Source organism: Somniosus microcephalus, chromosome 31 (assembly GCF_052327205.1).
Source record: "Somniosus microcephalus isolate GS21.2 chromosome 31, FLI_Smic_1.0, whole genome shotgun sequence".
Classification (NCBI taxonomy): Eukaryota; Metazoa; Chordata; class Chondrichthyes; order Squaliformes; family Somniosidae; genus Somniosus; species Somniosus microcephalus.
Genome location: NC_141017.1, coordinates 37,962,410 through 37,981,765, shown reverse-complemented (window position 1 = coordinate 37,981,765; position 19,356 = coordinate 37,962,410). Strand labels below are relative to the sequence as shown.

Below are 19,356 nucleotides of genomic sequence, written 5' to 3'. Positions count from 1 at the left end.
TGCTAGGCCTTTTCAGAGGGCAGTTAAGAGTCAACCACATTGCTGTGGGACTGGAGCCACATATCGGCCAGACCGGGTAAGGGTGGCAGATTTCCTTCCCTAAAGGACATTAGTGAACCAGTTGGGTTTTTACAGCCTCACGGTCACTTTTACTAACACCAGCTTTTTATTTCCAGGTTTTGTAAATTGGGATAAACGGGTACGGTAGCATAGTGGTAATGTTACTGGACTAGTAATCCAGCAGGCCTGGACTAATGATCTGGAGACATAAGTTCAAATCCCACCACAGCAGCCGGGGAATTTAAATTCAGTAAATTAAATAAACCTGGAATAAAAAGCTAGTATCAGTAATGGTGACCCTAAAACTACTGGATTGTTACAAAAACCCATTTGGTTCACTAATGTCCTTTAAGGAAGGAAATCTGCTGCCCTTACCCGGTCTGGCCGATATGTGACTCCAGACCCACAGCAATGTGGTTAACTCTTAACTGCCCTCTGAAATGGCCCAGTAAGGTACTCAGTTGTACTTTCACCACAAGGACTGCAGCAGTTCAAGAAGACAGCTCACCACCACCTTCTCAAGCCCAACTAGGGATGGGCAGTAAATGCCGGCCTTGCCAACGATGCCCACATCCTGTGAATGAAAAAATAAAAACATTAATTCAAATTCTTAAACTGCCAGGGTGGGATTTGAACTTGCGATCTCTGGATTACGAGTCCAGTATCTGAAGCTGTTGGTGCCTGTCATTACAGAGAGGATGCGGCTAATTACCAGTGTCAGGGGTCTGGGGATAGACTGAAGAGACTTAAGTCAGTCGGGGAAGGAGGTGATCTTATAGGACAGTAAACGGTCGGGAAAATACCTTAAATTAAATTGTGAGACTAGGCCAAGAGACAGAGCATCAAACTAATAAAAGGCAAAGTTAGGACTGAAATAAGGAAGAATTTCTTTGCACAGTGTGATCGACACTTGGAATGGACTCCTGGATAGAGCAATGGAATCATTTAAAAAAAGGAATCGGGCTGTCGGTTCTTTCTGAACAAAGATGGGCTGAATGGCTTCCCTCATCTGTAGCTCTTGTGATAGTATTTTTTAAATAGAAGTTTAAAAGAAAATTACATAGAATTACATAGAAATGACAGCACTGACGCAGGCTATTAATCCCCCCACACCAGCAGTATCCCAATCCCACGGACCCGCACTGTTCCTATATCCCTTTATTCCCTTTCCTTCAACCACTTATCTAACCCAGTCTGAAATGTTGTCCTAATCTCTGTTTCAATCACTAAGTCTGGTTCTGCATTCCACAACCTCACAACCCCGTGTAAAAAACCATTCCTCCTGCTTTCTGTCCTAAATCTCTTACATTTAAGCTTCTATCCATGTCTCCTCTCTCTAGACACACAGGGGGAAAAATTCGGTATCGCCCTGTTTGGGGCGCCATTATCGGCCGTGCACAAAGTTTAGCGCCTGGTGCTAATTATCGCCTCCAACGGCAAACTTGGCTTTTATCGCCCCTGGAGGTGATTGGAGCGCTAAATCAGGCGCTGCACACCTGTCTTATGGCGCAAAGGCCGAGGAGTGAGGCGCTACCTCAGAGCGCTGGCGAAGCTCATGTGATGTCAGTCAGCAATGGAACACAGACACACTGGCGCTGGCCAGTTCTTAAAGGGGAGTTCTGACGAATGGTCATCGACCTGAAACATTAACTCTGTTTCTCTCTTCACAGATGCTGCTTGACCTGCTGAGTTTCTCCAGCATTTTTCTGTTTTTATCTTAAAGGGGAGGGTTGATTTTGCTCTCCATCCACACCCTGCTCATTGCAGGCTTGAATCTCGGCCTGGAGAGACCTGTACATCAAATCTGCTGGAAAGAACAATGGAGAGGCCCAGGGAAAGAGCTCAGAGTGCAGCCCCCACAGTCTCTTCTAAATCGATACAAGGAAGGGCAAATCAAAATGAACCTGCAAAGTGCTGCTCAGTACTCAAAACTCCTTCACACAGCGTTGAATCTCTCCCGAAGTCTCTCTCTCTCTCTCAGAATGAGTGGTGCAAAAATGTCACCAACAAAAACAGGCAGGAGGTGGTCGCCTTTAAATAGCGCTCCCCCAGTCCCTTCCTGACTGCAAAACGCTCCCCTCAACATGTCGTTGCTAGCGGCAGGCGGTAAGGCAGGGGGCGCCACTCAATATCCGGTCCGGGGCGCTACCGGGGCGTTGCGCACTCGACTGACGTCACGATCTGCTGGCGCAGGAGATCGTGGCGGTATTGTTTAGCGCCGCTGCAAAAGTCTAGTTAATTTCGCGAGCGGCGCAAACATTGCCGCGCCCGGGCGCTAGTTGCTTTGCGCCCCATTAGCGCCCTCTTAAGGCGCTAACGGAAGCCACAAACCAACTGAATTTTTCCCCCTCAGTCACTGGGAACAGTCTGTTTCTGTCTCCTCTGTCCAATCCCTTCATAATTTTAAACACCTCTATCAAACCACCCCGTGAATCTCCTCTGTTCCGATGAAAACAGCCCCAACTTTTCAATCCTTTCTTCATATTTGTATTGCCACATAGCAGGGAGCATCCTAGTAAATCAGCTCTGCACCCTCTCTATTGCCTCAACGTCCTTCCTGCAGTGTGGAACCGAGACCTGCACGCAGTCTCCAACTGTGGTTTCACTGAGGTTCGAGACAGGTTCACCATTGCACCACGACTTTTATATTCCTCATCTCTTCCCGCAATCCTGGTAATCCATTCGCTTTTTTGAAGGCCTGAGCCTGCTTTCAATGCCTTGCTGACCTGAATTCCCGATTCTCTCTGCTCCTCCGCATCCCCCAGCCTGCCTCGTTCACGGTACAATGCAAGGCGGAGAGCGATAGATTTTTTTGGACTCTGGGGGAATCAAGGAATGTGGGGATGGGGCGGGAAAGCGGAGTTGAGGTCGAAGGTCAGCCATGGTCTGATTGAATGGCGGAGCTGGCTCGAGGGGCCGTGTGGCCGACTCCTGCTCCGAATTCTTATGGTCTTATAATTGTTACTTTTATGTCGAAGAAGAGTTTTCATAGAATGATAGAAATTGCAGTGCAGGAGGAGGCCATTCGGCCCGCGATGCCTGTGCCAGTGTTGGCATTCTCTCCTGTAACCCCATTCCCCCCACATCATTTTATATTCCTCTTTTTCAAATATTTCTCCCATTCCTTTGAAATAATGTTCTATTCTCTGCCTCAATAGCCACTTGTGGTGAAGCATCCCATGGTCTAATATCCTTCCTTCTCCCTTCCCCCTTGGTTCTTCCAGTGAGAATCCTCGGTCTCCGTCCTCTTGTTCCCCATCGCCCATCCTGCGGAAACAGTCTTTCACTGTTTCCCCGCAGTAAACTCCCCCCATCACTGGCTGCTCCTCTCTCGGCACCGCTCCCACTCCCCACCTTACTGCTGCTGCTGCTGCTCCTGGCTCTACAGACAATGCTGGTCCCAGATTAACCAGCCCCACATTATTCACTCTTGTATCTCTATAAACTCTCCTCTCAGGCACCTCCTTCCCAGGCTGAAAAGCCCGAGTCTCTCCAGTCTTTCCTCATCGATCAGCCCTCTCCGCACTGCCTCCCTTACGAACAACGACAGACAGGAAAAGGTCCCTCTGGTCCATCCAGCCTGCCCCACGCGACAGCGATGCCTTGTGCCTCACAATATCTACAGTCCCCACCTCGGCAATCAGAACTGGACACTCAGAGCCGGCAGCTCCATTTCGGGTAACTCGCAGTCCGGATGGGAGGAGGGGAGCCGGGCAAGGTGGCCAGAGCGGGAGAAGCAGGCCACCACACGTGGAGCCGGCAACAGTGAGGAGGAGGCCGCGGTGAAGAGGAGGACGGAGCGGCTGAGGGACATCGTGCTCCCACTGCCACGGGAAGCCATTGTATTGACTCTGAACGCGGCGCTGTATGTATAGCTGACGCGTCCCCACGGGGAACAAGCATTCCATTGTACTTGTTACATATGGCAAATAAATCTAATCTGAATCTGAATCTGAATCTGAATCTGCTCACGGTGCGCTCTGACCAGAGCCCTGTACAGTTTGGTTACCGCATCCTCCATCTCGCACCGCGGTGTTTCGGCTGTGTAGCTCAACATTCTATTGGCCGCGCTGCCTGAGTTGGGCACGTTGAGCGTTGACTCTCCCAAGACTCTTTCGACCTCACTTTTAGCTTTTTGTTTATTCGTTCACGGGATGTGGGCATCACTGGCAAGCCCGGCATTTATTGCCCATCCCTAGTTGCCCTTGAGAAGGTGGTGGTGAGCCGCCTTCTTGATCCGCTGCAGTCCGTGTGGTGAAGGTACTCCCACGGTGCTGTTAGGGAGGGAGTTCCAGGATTTTGACCCAGCGACGATGAAGGATCGGCCGATATATTCCCAAGTCAGGATGGTGTGTGACTTGAGATGCTGATCGTCCTGCTCTGCTGTTTCCTCTTTTCATTTCATATTTGCAGCTCTTGCCTCCACTATTTAAGCACGAGCAGCTGGTCTATAAAGCGTGACATCAGACTCGGCCACACTTTCAAACCAAAATGAGCCACTCTTACCCTGGACGACACTTGATAGCAAATCTATACCTGAAATAATATAAAAACAGAAAATGCTGGAAACCGCTCAGCCAGTCAGGCAGCATCCGTGGAGAGAGAGACAGAGTTAACGTTTCAGGTCTGAGACCTTTCGTCAGAACTGGAAAAAGTTAGAGTTGCAACAGGTTTTAAGTAAGTGCGGAGGCAGGGAAAGGGGGGAGGGGAGGAAAGAACAAAAGGAAAGGTTTGTGATAGGATGGAAGGCAGGATAAAATAATACAACAACAGCAACTTATATTTATATAGCACCTTTAACATAGTAAAACATCCCAAGGCGCTTCACAGGAGTGTTATAAGATAATACATTTGACACCGAGCCACATAAGGAGATATTGGGACAGGTGACCAAAAGCTCGGTCAAAGAGGCCGGTTTTAAGGAGTGGCTTAAAGGAGGAGAGAGAGGCGGAGAGGTTTAGGGAGGGTATTCCTGAGCTTAGGGCCCAGGCAGCTGAAGGCACGGCCGCCAATGGTTGAGCGATTATAATCAAGGATGTTCCAGAGGGCAGAATTAGAGGAGCGCAGATATCTCGGGGGGGGGTTGTGGGGCTGGAGGAGATTACAGAGATAGGGAGGGGCGAGGCCATGGAGGGATTTGAAAACAAGGATGAGAATTTTGAACTCGAGGCGCTGCTCAACCGGGAGCCAATGTAGGTCAGCGAGCACAGGGGTGAACGGGACTCGGTGCGAGTTAGGACACGGCAAGCCGAGTTTTGGATGACCTCAGGTTTACATAGGAGGCCAGCCAGGAGTGTGTTGGAATAGTCAGGTCTGCACTAATATATATATTAATAATATAATAAAAATAACGTATATTTAATATAGATGATGTATTTATACCAGACTACCCTGGTGCATTTTAGTACAGTGTGCCATTGGTGCACACAATTGGCTGCTTTAACTGGCCAATATTTATTGCTGTGTCCCTTTAACTGCCCCAGGGACTGACCTGGACGGGATGAGCGGTAGATGTGCGCGTGCGCGGGCCGAGGTCCAGGTGGCTCTTTAATTTTTTGCCTCTTGTAATATTTGGCACAGGTTCCCCCGGGGCTGGGGGAAGGAAATCACTTCTGCAACTGTGAGTTCTTGTTGGATTGTCGGGTTCCAGCAGGGCTGGAGTGAGGCGTGTGGGCTGGAGTAAGACCTCCTGGTGTGTGGGGCGAGTGAGGGTCCGGCAACACACACTGCCTGAGTCTTTCTGTGGACCTTGTCCAAATCTCAGCTGCCGAAGGCTGTGAGTATTGACCTGCCTGTCCTGGACGGAGATGGCTTGTGTCTGTTTCATTGTCATGCGATTGTTTTTTTTTCTTTTAAAAACTTCAAAAGCCCTTTTCACATTCCAAGAATTGTGTGACATTAACACTGGCACCAGCTCTTGTGCTAATGCAACATCCTGTCCTAGATTTAACAAGGCCCTTAAAGCAGCTCATCCTTTTGAGGCAGTGGGTTTGAAACTCCATTACCATGAACGAATTTGGAAGTTCTTTGCAAGGGTCTTGTGGGTAGATTGGAGGTTTGTGCGATCAAGAAAGACATTGTAAATTGGAAAAAATAAATGAGCTTGGTGCTGTAATTGGAAATCTAGTTGTTTAACTGTCCTTGTGGTGCTGAGAAAACAAAGATTGATGAACATAGTCTTGCAACCTCGAGGCTGGGTGACGGAGTGGCCCTGAGGCCGGCGATACCTAATCATTATTGGTTCTTTTGGAAAATATAGACAATCTTAATATTCCTACAGTGAAGGATACAGAACTACATGGAATGGATCTAGTTGTAGTGGGAATGGGGGCGGGGTGGAAAGAGGGGGAAAACCTCGCGGATTTTCAAAAGTTGAAAGCAGTGATTGGCGAGAAAAACATTTTAGCAAGTGTGGGTAGGGCCACACAATACCAGCCAGGGAAGTGATACACTTCACAAAGCGTGAGTGAGATTGTATTTGGCATATTGTAAACTGTGATCACCGTACTTAAAAAGGATATGGGGGCAATGGAAAGATATATGACAACAACAACTTGCATTAATATAATATAGCGCCGTTAACATAGTCAACCGTCCCAAGGTGCTTCACAGGAGAGTTATCAAGCAAAATTTGACAGCGAGCCTTCTTGAACCGCTGCAGTCCGTGTGGTGAGGGTGCTCCCACAGTGCTGTTGGGGAGGGAGTTCCAGGATTTTGACCCAGTGACGGTGATATACCTCCAAGTCGGGATGGTGGTGATCCCATGCGCCTGCTGCCCTTGTCCTTCTAGCCAGTGGAGGGCGTGGGTTTGGGAGGTGCTGCCGAAGAAGCCTTGTGCTCTTTATCATAAAAGGGAGGGCTGCTATGACAGCTGGTCCTGGCAATAGTTTGAGGGCTTGGCTCGCCTTTAATGGGAACAGCCCCAGCAGCTCAGAGATTGAGAGCAAAAGGCAAATGATTAAAGTAGAACTGCCAGGTTCTCAAGTCACAACTTTTAATCCCTCCTGCAACTCATTTATTGAACTTATTCCACTAAATAAAGTGGTTGGGTCACATGAATAACCTCTGGTTCTTGGACTGTGAAACCTGACGCTCACCATTTCCTTCACAGAACTTAATCCCTGAATAAGTCTGTGAGTGATGCAAGAGGTTGAAGAGTTTCTTGAAGGTGGTACGGAAATGACCAAAGACTCGTCCAGTGACATGGAGTCAAGTCTTGGACCAGAGGTAGGAATGTTATCACTGGATCGAGAGGGTATTTTTTTAGATAAAATAGTTTTAGATTGAGTGTGGAATAATGCACTGGAGTTGGTTGAACATGGATAGTCAATACTGAAGAAGACTGCAACAAATTACAGGAGGACATTAATAAACTTGCAGAATGGGCATATAATTGGCAAATGAAGTTCAACAGAGATAACTGTGAGGTATTACATTTTGGTAGGAAGAATAGGGAGGTCACTTATCACTTGGAGGGTGCGAGTCTAGGTGGGGTAGAGGAACAAAGGGATCTCGGAGTACAAATACACAAATCACTAAAAGTTGGAACACAGGTTAGCAAGGCCATAAAAAAAAGCAAACCAAGCACTAGGGTTTATTTCTAGAGGGATAGAATTGAAAAGTAGGGAAGTTATGCTAAACCTGTATCGAGCCTTGGTTAGACCACACTTGGAGTACTGCGTACAATTCTGGTCACCATATTATAAAAAGGATATAGAGGCACTGGAGAGGGTGCAGAGAAGATTTACAAGGATGATACCAGAAATGCGAGGGTATACATATCAGGAAAGGATGAACAGGCTGGGTCTCTTTTCTCTTGAAAAGAGAAGGCTGAGGGGTGACCTAATCGAGGTCTTTAAAATTATGAAAGGTTTTGATGGAGTGGATACAGAGAGAATGTTTCCACTTGTGGGGAAGAGCAAAACTAGAGGCCATCAATATAAGATAGTCACCAAGAAATCCAATAGGGAATTCAGAAGAAACTTCTTTACCCAGAGTGGTGAGAATGTGGAACTCGCTACCGCAGGGAGTGGTTGAAGCAAATAGTATAGATGCATTTAAGGGGAGACTGGACAAGCATCTGAGGGAGAAGGGAATCGAGGGTTATGCTGATAGAGTTAGAGGAGGAAAGACGGGAGGAGGCTCGAGTGGAGCATAAACGCCGGCATGGACTGGTTGGGCCGAATGGCCTGTTTCTGTGCCGTATATCCTGTGTAATGACTTTTTCTCCCATTTTGCTGAATTCAGCTCTGCTGGGAGGTGGGAAGAAAGTGGCTGCATTTAATTAGCACCTTTCACATCCTCAGTAACATCCCAAAGATCTTCACTGTTGTAATGTTGAGAAACGTGGCAGTCAATTTGCACACAGCAAGGTCCCAGGAACGGCAGTGAGATCAATGAGCAGTTATTCTGTTTTTGGTTGGGTTGTGTGAGGGAGAAATGTCGGCCAGGGGAACTCGCCCCTCTTCTTCAAATGATGCCGTGGGATCTTTCATGACTGCTTGAAGGCAAGTTGGGCTTGGGTCTTAACTCGCCCGATGCTGACACTGTGTTGATTGCACATTAAGTGCTCACGTCCTGTCGTGGGGCTTGAACCCGTGACCTTCTGACTGAGGCAAGAGTACCACCACCGAGCGAAGCTGGCACTGGATAGGACATGTCGTTGGGGAAGGCCTTTCTCCAGCTTCTCACATCTCCTGGTGTCCAGCTAAGACCAGTGTTGGCAGAGCACTGAGGGCAGCCTGCCCAACTCTCTGGGGCAAGAACAATGAAGCCAAAAGGTGGGAGCATAACCTCATCCAGGGTACGTACTCCAAGAAAGGCACAGAATAGTTCACTCCGGACTCTCTACTAAGAGGACTCGGTCACTATCTTGTTGCTTTGTGGAGGTACCAAGAAAAGGCTTAGCGAGGGAAGGGACGAGAGGAAATGGCAGGGAGAGTGTGCTGTCCTGCCGCGCGCTCGGCACTCACTCTGAGAGGTGATTGGACAAGGTTCACTCTCTGCACTCACTCTAAGAGGAGATTGGACGAGTTTCACTCTCTGCACTCGCTCTGAGAGGAGATTGGACGAGGTTCACTCTCTCCTAGTCAGGTATGAACTGAGAGAAAATATCATTTGTCGTTTTAAAGAAAAAAAATTAATGTTCCTCAGTGTCTTCCTTGAGTGGCCGTCCTTTGTGGGAGCCCAGACATTGTGTTGGCAGCTATTGGACTATGGAGGGCATCGCAAATAGCCTGATCTTGTTGACTCTTTAACTTTGCAAATAGGATTGTTGGACCTCTGGCTAATTTATTTCCCCCTTCCAGGCCCAGGGGCTTAGATAGCATTATCGAGCCCTGGCTGTGATCAGCTTTGCTCGTGTTTATCCTGTACACACTGCTTTATGGAACGTGCTTCTTCGGATTAAAGGTGAAACTGAATCTTGCTGATCAGAATCTGATGTTGGGGAACCGGCTGACTTCAACTTGAGGCTTTTATTCTAAAAGTGCAAATTATCGCAATTTAACTTTATTCTCTTCTGAAAGGAATAGAAATTACTTTCAATTATTAAAATAGCCATACACACTTTCCCCCTCTTATTCTACAGTAGCCTGTAAATTAACATTGAATAGTTTAAATAGTAGCCTCGTACTAAACCCTTCACACTTGAGGTGACTATTAGGAACATAGGAACAGGGGGAGGCCATTCACCCCCTCGAGCCTGTGCTGCCATTCAATGAGATCATGGCTGATCTGCGATCTAACTCCATATACCTGCCTTTGCCCCATATCCCTTAATACTTTTGGCTAATAAAAAGCTATCAATCTCAGATTTAAAATTAACAATTGACCCAGCATCAATTGTTGTTTGTGGAAGAGAGTTCCAAGCTTCTACCACCCTTTGTGTGTTGAAGTGTTTCCTAATTTCACTCCTGAAAGGTCTGGCTCTAATTTTTAGACTATGCCCCCTAGTCCTCGACTCCCCAACCAGCGGAAATAGGGTAGATAGAGAGAAACTATCAGTTCCCCTTAATGTCTTGAAAACTTCGATCAGATCACCCCTTAACCTTCTAAATCCCAGGGAATACAACCCTAGTTTGTGTAATCTCTCCTCGCAACTTAACCCTTGGAGTTCGGGTATCATTCTGGTAAACCTACGCTGCACTCCTTCCAAGGCCAGTATATCCTTCCGAAGGTGTGGGGCCCAGAACTGCTCCCAGTGCTCCAGGTGTGATCTAACCGGGGTTTTGTACAGCTGCAGCATAACTTCTACCCCCTCAGATATAAAGGCCAGCATTCCATCAGCCTTTTTGATTATTTTCTGTACCTGTTCATGACATTTTAATGATCTATTTACCTGGACCCCCCCAAGTCTCTTTGGACCTCCACTGTTTTTAGCTTTTTGCCATTTAGAAAGTCCCCTGTTCAATCCTTTTTAGGTCCAACGTGGATGACCTCACATTTGCCTACATTGAAATCCATTTGCCACAGTTTTGTCCATTCACTTAATCTATCGATATCCTTTTGTAATTGTATGCGCTGCGTCCAATGCTGCCTCTCTTTGTGTCTTTTAAGTTAATCCAGTGGATAATGAGTGTGTGTGTGCGCGCGTGCGCGTGCGCGCGAGGTGTGTGTGTGTGGGGGGGGGGTGAGGTGTGTGTGTGTGTGTGGGGGGGTGAGGTGTGTGTGTGTGTGGGGGGGGTGAGGTGTGTGTGGGGGGGGGTGAGGTGTGTGTGGGGGGGTGAGGTGTGTGTGGGGGGGTGAGGTGTGGGGGGGTGAGGTGTGGGGGGGTGAGGTGTGGGGGGGTGAGGTGTGTGGGTGTGAGGTGTGTGGGTGTGTGGGGGGGGTGAGGTGGGTGTGTGTGCGGGGGGGTGAGGTGTGTGGGTGTGTGGGGGGGGTGAGGTGGGTGTGTGTGGGGGGGGTGAGGTGTGTGTGTGGGGGGGGTGAGGTGTGTGTGTGTGGGGGGGGGGGTGAGGTGTGTGTGGGGGGGGGGTGAGGTGTGTGTGTGTGTGGGGGGGGTGAGGTGTGTGTGTGGGGGGGGTGAGGTGTGTGTGTGTGGGGGGGGTGAGGTGTGTGTGTGTGTGTGTGTCGGGGGGTGAGGTGTGTGTGTGTGGGGGGGTGAGGTGTGTGGGTGTGTGGGGGGGGGTGAGGTGGGTGTGTGGGGGGGGTGAGGTGGGTGTGTGTGCGGGGGGGTGAGGTGGGTGTGTGCGGAGGGGTGAGGTGGGTGTGTGTGTGGGGGGGGGTGAGGTGGGTGTGTGTGTGGGGGGGGGTGAGGTGGGTGTGTGTGTGGGGGGGTGAGGTGTGTGTGTGTGGGGGGGTGAGGTGTGTGTGTGTGGGGGGGTGAGGTGTGTGTGTGTGTGGGGGGGTGAGGTGTGTGTGTGTGGGGGGGTGAGGTGTGTGTGTGTGGGGGGGGTGAGGTGTGTGTGGGGGGGGTGAGGTGTGTGTGGGGGGGGTGAGGTGTGTGTGGGGGGGGTGAGGTGTGTGTGGGGGGGGTGAGGTGTGTGTGTGGGGGGGTGAGGTGGGGGTGGGTGAGGTGTGTGGGGGGTGGTTAATATTTACATAAATGAATTGGCAAAACTACTTGAACAATCTACAGCACCCGGCCTCACCCTATATGAATCCAAGGTTAAATTCCTCCTCTATGCAGACGACCTGGTTCTGCTGTCACCAACTAAGGAAGGTCTACAGCAGAACCTAGATCTGCTGGAGTCGTTCTGCCAGACTTGGGCCCTGACAATAAATCCCCCAAAAAACAAAGTCCTTGTGTTCCAGCAAAGATCCAGACATCAGGGACCCAAAATAAATTTCACACTAGGAACAACCAAAATTGAACAAACCACTAACTACACATACTTGGGCTTAAAAATCAGTTCTACGGGAAATTTCAAACTGGCTGTGAATGAACTGAAAGAGAAAGCAAGAAGGGCTTTCTATGCCATTAAAAAATCAATCCAAATAGAAATCCCAATTAGCATTTGGCTCAAAATTTTCAAATCAGTCATTGAACCAATTGCACTCTATGGCAGTGAGGTGTGGGCGCTAACACAACAAGAATTTGCAAAATGGGACAAACACCCAATTGAGATCCTACATGCAGAATTCTGTAAAAGTATCCTCCGGACTCAAAGGAAAACCGTAAACAATGCATGCAGGGCAGAACTAGGCCAATATCCACTAATAATCACTATCCAAAAAAGAGCCACCAAATTTTGGAAACACCTAGAAATGAGCAACCCCCAATGCTACCATTACGACGCCCTGAAATGCCAAGAGAGGACCATAAAGAAGAATACCCTCAGTCAACTAGTCCTGGGACTCAGTGAAGTAACTAATAACACTACTAACAATAACCAGCCCCAGGACAGTGACAGCGTAACACAAAGAATTCGACCCAACACAATCGTCGCTAAGCAAAAGGAAAAATATCTGTCATATTGGGCAGAAACAACAAAAACCCAAAGCAAACTCAATTGCTACTTGGCCCTAAACAGACAATACAACATAGCTGATTACCTGACCATAGTAAAGGATAGCAAACTGAGAAAAACCCTGACAATGTACAGACTTAGTGAACATAGCCTGGCGATCGAAAAAGGTAGACACAGACAGACCCGGCTACCAAGAGAGGACAGGATATGCTCTCACTACAGTCAGGGAGTGGTGGAGACAGAGATGCACTTCCTCACAGCTTGTAGAAAATATCAGGGCATAAGGGAGAATTTCTACCCAAAATTCACAAAAATATGCCCGGAATTCAGAAATTTGAATGACGACCAAAAACTCCCATACCTACTAGGGGAAGAGAGAAATTGTGTAACACTAGCGGCACACTATGTTACAGCTTGCCATAAACAGAGGGACAACCACTAAATATAAGAAAAGAGTATATATAAATTATATGAAAGTATATTTATACACTCGGATATATCTGTTTATACACTGTATGGATAGATCTGTATTTTTGTGAACAAACATGAATGTTTTCCGATGCTTTGGCAACATAAGATGTAACTTGTCATGCCAATAAAGCGATTTGAATTGAATTGGTGTGGTGGGGGTGGGTGTGTGGGGGGGAGGGGGCGGGTGTGGTTTGGGGGAGGGGGCGGGTGGGGGGGTAGCCAATCATGACATTGACTATTGAGGCCTCGGCGAGTTTTTGGGACAATCGATCACTTTGACGAGTTCAGTGCAGTTTATATATTGGCCACAGGGTGGCAGCAGATCACCGGGTTTTCTGTGTTGACTCTTTAATGTCAACTAACGAACCTTAACTGAAAGAGATGATGCTGGAACTTTATAAATCACTGGCTTGGCCTCAGCTGGAGTTTTGTGGACAATTCTGGTCACCACACTGCAGGAAAGATGTAAAGGCCTGAGTGAGGAGGTTTACCAGGATGTCTCCAGGGTTGAGGGACTTCAGTTATGAGGACAGGTTGGCACGGTGGCATAGTGGTTAGCACTGTTGCCTCACAGCGCCAGGGACCCGGGTTCGAATCCGGCCTCGGGTGACTGTCTGTGTGGAGTTTGCACATTCTCCCCGTGTTTGCGTGGGTTTCCTCCGGGTGCTCCGGTTTCCTCCCACAGTCCAAAGATGTGCGGGTTAGGTTGATTGGCTATGATAAATTGACCCTTAGTGCTAGGGGGATTAAATACGTGGGGTTACGGGGATAGGGTGGGATATGTGTTGGTGTAGGGGTTACGGGGATCAGGTGGGATATGTGTCGGTGCAGGCTCGATGGGCCGAAATGGCCTCTACCTGCACTGTGGGGTTTCTGTGAAGTTCTCCTGGGAACAGAGAAGGTTAAGAATTGACCCAATCGAGGTTTTCAAGATGGCGAGAGGTTTTGATCGAGTAGATCGGGAAATGTATTCCCTCTGGAGAGTGGGTCAATAACCAGAGGTCATAGATTCAAAATCACAGGCAAAAGATCAAGCGGGGGGAGATGAGGAGGAATGTTTTCACTCCGAGAGTTGTTGGGATCTGGAATACTCGACCTGAAAAGGTGGTGGAAGCTGATTCCATAAATAATTTTAAAGGGAGTTGGACGGATACTGGAGGATTACAGGGTTATGGACAAAAAGTGGGGGCAGTGGGACTAATTGGAGAACTCTTTCAAAGAGCCAGCATAGGCACGATGAGCCGAATGGCCTCTTTCTGTGCTGTGAGTTTCTGTGATTCTGTGAAAGTCTTTGTCTGTGACTCAGATGGTGGGTGGCTCCCTCCGTCCGTGCCAGTGGATGTGACTGACAGAAGGCCTGAGAGCAGGAGTGACCGTCTCTCTCGCATCTTCCTTCTCCGCCAGTCAGGCTGTGTGAGAGTCGCGGTCCTGGAGCTGCAAGCGAGTTCTCCCCGGTGTGCTGACCAACATCACTAAAAACCGGTTATCTGATCCTTCTCGCATTGCTGCTGTGGGATCTTGCTGTGCACCAATTGGCTGTCGCATTGCCTACATGTTTATAAAAAAAACCAAAGTGACTGCACTTCAAAAAAACGTACTTCAGCGAATGTTTCTCAAAAAACCTGGCGTGGGAGAGTGAATGAAACGTGCTGAATTTTGTTAGAAACGTCAAACTGTCTGCATTGTTGGCCTGAATACCTGCTGCTGAATTGCTTTCTGTTTTGAGCCTAAGATTTCTCCGCTTTCAGAAGGGTTCACCTGTGGCGGCCATAGAGGAAGGATCCCGTAACCTCGGGAAGAGCTTCGATGCTGTTGTGTTTGACATTCTCATGGTGATCCCAGAACAGTTTGCAGTAAGTAGGATATTGAGAGGAGGGAGGGGGGGGGAGGTAGATGGGGTGTGGGGGAGGGAGAGGGGAAATGGGGGTGGGGGGAGGTAGATAGGTAGGGAGATAGATGGGGAGGGTGATTAGGGAGGGAGGGAGATAGATACGGAGGGAGGGAGGGAGATTGGGGGGAGGGAGATAGATCGGGACGGACAGCGGGAGGGAGATAGATGGGGAGGGTGATGAGGGAGGGAGATAGATACGGAGGGAGGGAGGGAGATTGGGGGGAGGGAGATTGGGGGGAGGGAGATAGATCGGGACGGACAGCGGGAGGGAGGGGCATCATGAGAGTTGGGTTTATAAATTCAAATTCAATTTTATTTGTCATATGTGCAGCAGACGTGTGTACTGCACAATGAAATGTTGATTTTTACGAGTCCTCCCAACATTGGAATAAATATGGCATAACAATGATAAAAATACTAATAGAAATACAGTAATAAATTATTCGTTCATGAGTCTTATGGCCTGGGGGTAGAAGCTGTTTCGAAACCTGCTGGTACGAGACCATATGCTTCGGTATCTCTTACCGGATGGGAGCAGGGCGAAGAGGTTGTGGCTGGGGTGGCTCGCGTCTTTGATGATTCTCAGGGCCTTCCCCCGGCACCTCTCGGGGTAGATATCCTGGACAGCAGGTAGTTTAATTCCTATAGTATGTTGTGCAGCTTTCACCACCATCTGTAGAGCCTTGCGGTCTGTGGCGGTGCAGTTACCGTACCAGGTAGTGATGCAGCCGGACAGGATACCCTCGATGGTGCACCGGTAGAAGTTGGTGAGAATCTGGGGGGGGCCATTCCAAATTTCTTCAGTCTCAATGGTGCCAGGATGGTGAGCAGCAAGTGAGATATTCAAACCATGAAGAATTGATTTAAGGTCCATCTCTAGATTTCCCCAGAGACTTGCTGGGCAACGCAGTGTGATACCAGGCAACAGATCCCACATTTGATTCCTAACCTGTGGTGTTATCTGATTGCAGCTGGTTGGGCTGACCCCTGCCCCCGGGATTGGGAGGGGGAAATGTTGGAGAAACCCAATGATCCCTGCTACCGATGTTCATGTACGAACATCCACATCTGGGTCGGGGATGATCGCAGTGTCTGCTGCTGATGCTCACAGGCAAGATACCGGAGGGGAGGCTGGCGTCGGAGGGAGGTGGTAGGGAGCGGCAGGCATGGAAGGTTTTGGAGCAGACTGTTCAGGACTGAATGAAGAGTGAGGGGAAAAATACCTGTAGAAAAAATCCTAGAAATTTACAGCACAGCAGGAAGCCATTCGGCCCATCGTGTCCGTGCTGGCCGAAGAAGAGCCGAATCCCACTTCCCAGCTCTTGGTCCATATTTTTAAGACCTGACCAGTTTATTGGCCGGCAACTATTTCACATTTTTGAACTTGTGATTCAAGTTCTTTCCCACTTCTCCGATTTAAGCCGCTGGTTTACCAAAGTTTTTCTTTGTGCCCTTGGTCACTGCGAAGTGTGAAAGAAAGACTTGCATTTCTATAGCGCCTTTCACAACCTCAGGACGTCCCAAAGAGCTTTACAGCCAATGAAGTACTTTTGAAGTGTAGTCACGGTTGTAATGTAGGAAATGCGTTGGCCAGTTTGCGCACAGCAAGCTCCCGCAAACAGCAACGTGATAATGACCAGATAATCTGTTTCAGTGATGTTGGTTGAGGGATAAATGTTGTCTAGGACACTGGGGAGAACTCCCCTGCTCTTTTTCGAAATAGTGCCGTGGGATCTTTTACGTCCACCAGAGAGAGCAGACCTGAAATACAGCCCCTCCGACAGTGCAGCACTCCCTCAGTACTGCCCCTCCGACAGTGCGGTGCTCCCTCAGTACTGCCCCTCCGACAGTGCAGCGCTCCCTCAGTACTGTTCCTCCGACAGTGCGGCGCTCCCTCAGTACTGCCCCTCCGACAGTGCAGCGCTCCCTCAGTACTGTTCCTCCGACAGTGCGGCGCTCCCTCAGTACTGCCCCTCCGACAGTGCGGCGCTCCCTCAGTACTGCCCCTCCGACAGTGCGGTGCTCCCTCAGTACTGCCCCTCCGACAGTGCGGCGCTCCCTCAGTACTGCCCCTCCGACAGTGCGGCGCTCCCTCAGTACTGTTCCTCCGACAGTGCGGCGCTCCCTCAGTACTGCCCCTCCGACAGTGCGGCGCTCCCTCGGCACTGCCCTGGAGTGTCAGCCTAGATTTTTGTGCTCAAGTCTCTGGAGTGGGACTTGAACCCACAACCTTCTGACTCAGAGGCAAGGGTGCCGCCCACTGAGCCACAGAGGACGCAAATGTGTGTCAGATCAGGGGAGGGAGTCGGCAATAATTCGGAGGAGCAGATTGTGCCGGTCGGGGGAAATGTCTGGTTGTAAAATGTATTCGATGCAGTGCAAAAATTAGCTGCCAGTTGGTTTTTTTTTTTTTGCTGGTGTGTTTAGAACTATTTTCGGCGGCTTGCAGGTTAACGAAAGGATTCTGCTCACACTTCATATCTTGTGTGTTGCCTGTGGCTGACCCCGAATGATCTGTGTTTTGTTTCAGAGTCAGATCACCGTGCTGGACATTCCCGTCTTCAAAGCCATCCAACCTGAGGCAAGTGCCACATTGGGGGAGCGGGTCAAGGTGACTCCCATCCATTAACCGCTGAGGGGACCGATTGTCTGGCACTCTGCAGATAAGGACTGTAGTGGGGAATGTGCGGCCAGTGTGTGGCGTGACCTGCTGCTCGGAGCACAGGAACAGGAGGCGGCCATTCGGCCCCTCCAGCCTGTTCCGCTATTCAATGAGATCACGGCTGACCTGCACCTCCGCTCCATTGACCCGCCTTGGCTCCGTATCCCTTGATCCTCTTACCCAACAAGCATCCAGCGAAGTGTAGTCACGGTTGTAATGTAGGAAACGCGGCAGCCAAAATTGCGCACAGCAAGCTCCCACAAACAGCAATTTGATAATGACCAGAAAATCTGTTTTTAGTGATGTTGATTGAGGGATAAATATTGGCCAGGACACCGGGGAGAACTTTCCCTGCTCTTCATTGAAATAGAGCCATGGGATCTTTTACATAGAAACACAGAAGATAGGAGCAGGAGTAGGCCATTCGGCCCTTCGAGCCTGCGCCGCCATTCAATCAGATCATGGCTGATCATCCAAATTCAGTACCCGGTCCCTGCTTTCTCCCCATATCCCTTGATCCCTTTAGCCTTAAGAAATATATCCAACTCCTTTCTTGAATATATTTAATGAACTGGCCTCCACCGCCCTCTGTGGCAGAGAATTCCACAGGTTCACCACTCTCTGGGTGAAGAAATTCCTCCTCATTTCAGTCCTAAATGGCTTACCCCTTATACTTAGACTATGACCCCTGGTTCTGGACTCCCCGGCCATCATAAACATCCTTCCTGCATCTAGTCTGTCCAGGCCTGACAGAATTTTATAGGTTTCAATGAGATTCCCCTCTCAATCTTCTAAACTCCAGTGAGTATAAGCCCAATCGACCCAATCTCTCCTCATACGTCATTCCTGCCATCCCAGGTATCAGCCTGGTGAATCTTCGCTGTACTCCTTCCATGGCAAGAACGTCCTTCCTCAGATAAGGCGACCAAAACTGCACACAATACTCAAGGTGTGGTCTCACCAAGGCCCTGTACAACTGTAGCAAGACATCCTTGTTCCTGTACTCGAACCCTCTTGCTACGAAGGCCAACATACCATTTGCCTTCTTAACCGCCTGCTGCACCTGCATGCTTACCTTCAGCGACTGGTGCACAAGAACACCCAGGTCTCTTTGCACTTCCCCTTCTCCCAATCTATTGCCATTCAAATAATAATCTGCCTTCCTGTTTTTGCCACCAAAGTGGATAACCTCACATTTATCCACATTATACTGCATTTGCCATGTTTCTGCCCAATCACCCAACCTGTCCAAATCGTACTGGAGTTTCTCGACATCCTCCTCACAGCTTCCACCTGAGAGAGCAGATGGGGCCTCGGTTTAATGTCTCATCCGAAAGACGGCAATGCCGACAGTGCGGCGCTCCCTCGGTACCGCCCCTCCGACAGTGCAGCGCTCCCTCAGTCCCGCCCCTCCGACAGTGCAGCGCTCCCTCAGTCCCGCCCCTCCGACAGTGCGGCGCGCTCCCTCGGTACCGCCCCTCCGACAGTGCGGCGCTCCCTCAGTACCGCCCCTCCGACAGTGCGGCGCTCCCTCGGTACCGCCCCTCCGACAGTGCGGCGCTCCCTCGGTACCGCCCCTCCGACAGTGCGGCGCTCCCTCAGTACCGCCCCTCCGACAGTGCGGTGCTCCCTCGGTACCGCCCCTCCGACAGTGCGGCGCGCTCCCTCGGTACCGCCCCTCCGACAGTGCGGCGCTCTCCCTCGGTACCGCCCCTCCGACAGTGCGGCGCTCCACTGGGAGTGTCAGCCTGGATTTTTAGATCGATGGTGTGGTCTTGATGCTGCAGCTCTGCGATGGGTAGCTTGCGAGAGCGGGGCTGTTGGCCAGACCTGCTGCTGAGTGTGTTGCCGTCCAACCCTCC

The 19,356-nt window shown here is 49.7% G+C and overlaps 1 protein-coding gene across 1 annotated transcript; it reads left to right on the top strand.

Annotated features, from left to right (window-relative positions):
- The first annotated feature begins 5,573 nt into the window (after positions 1-5,573).
- On the top strand, positions 5,574-17,489 carry LOC147097764 (ras-specific guanine nucleotide-releasing factor RalGPS1-like). The gene is made up of 4 exons (XM_085971856.1): positions 5,574-5,680; positions 7,172-7,287; positions 14,690-14,794; positions 17,363-17,489. The coding sequence occupies exons 2-4, from the start codon at positions 7,201-7,203 to the stop codon at positions 17,459-17,461; spliced, it is 291 nt and encodes a 96-aa protein (XP_085827982.1). The 5' UTR covers positions 5,574-5,680; positions 7,172-7,200; the 3' UTR covers positions 17,462-17,489.
- The last annotated feature ends 1,867 nt before the right edge of the window (positions 17,490-19,356 follow it).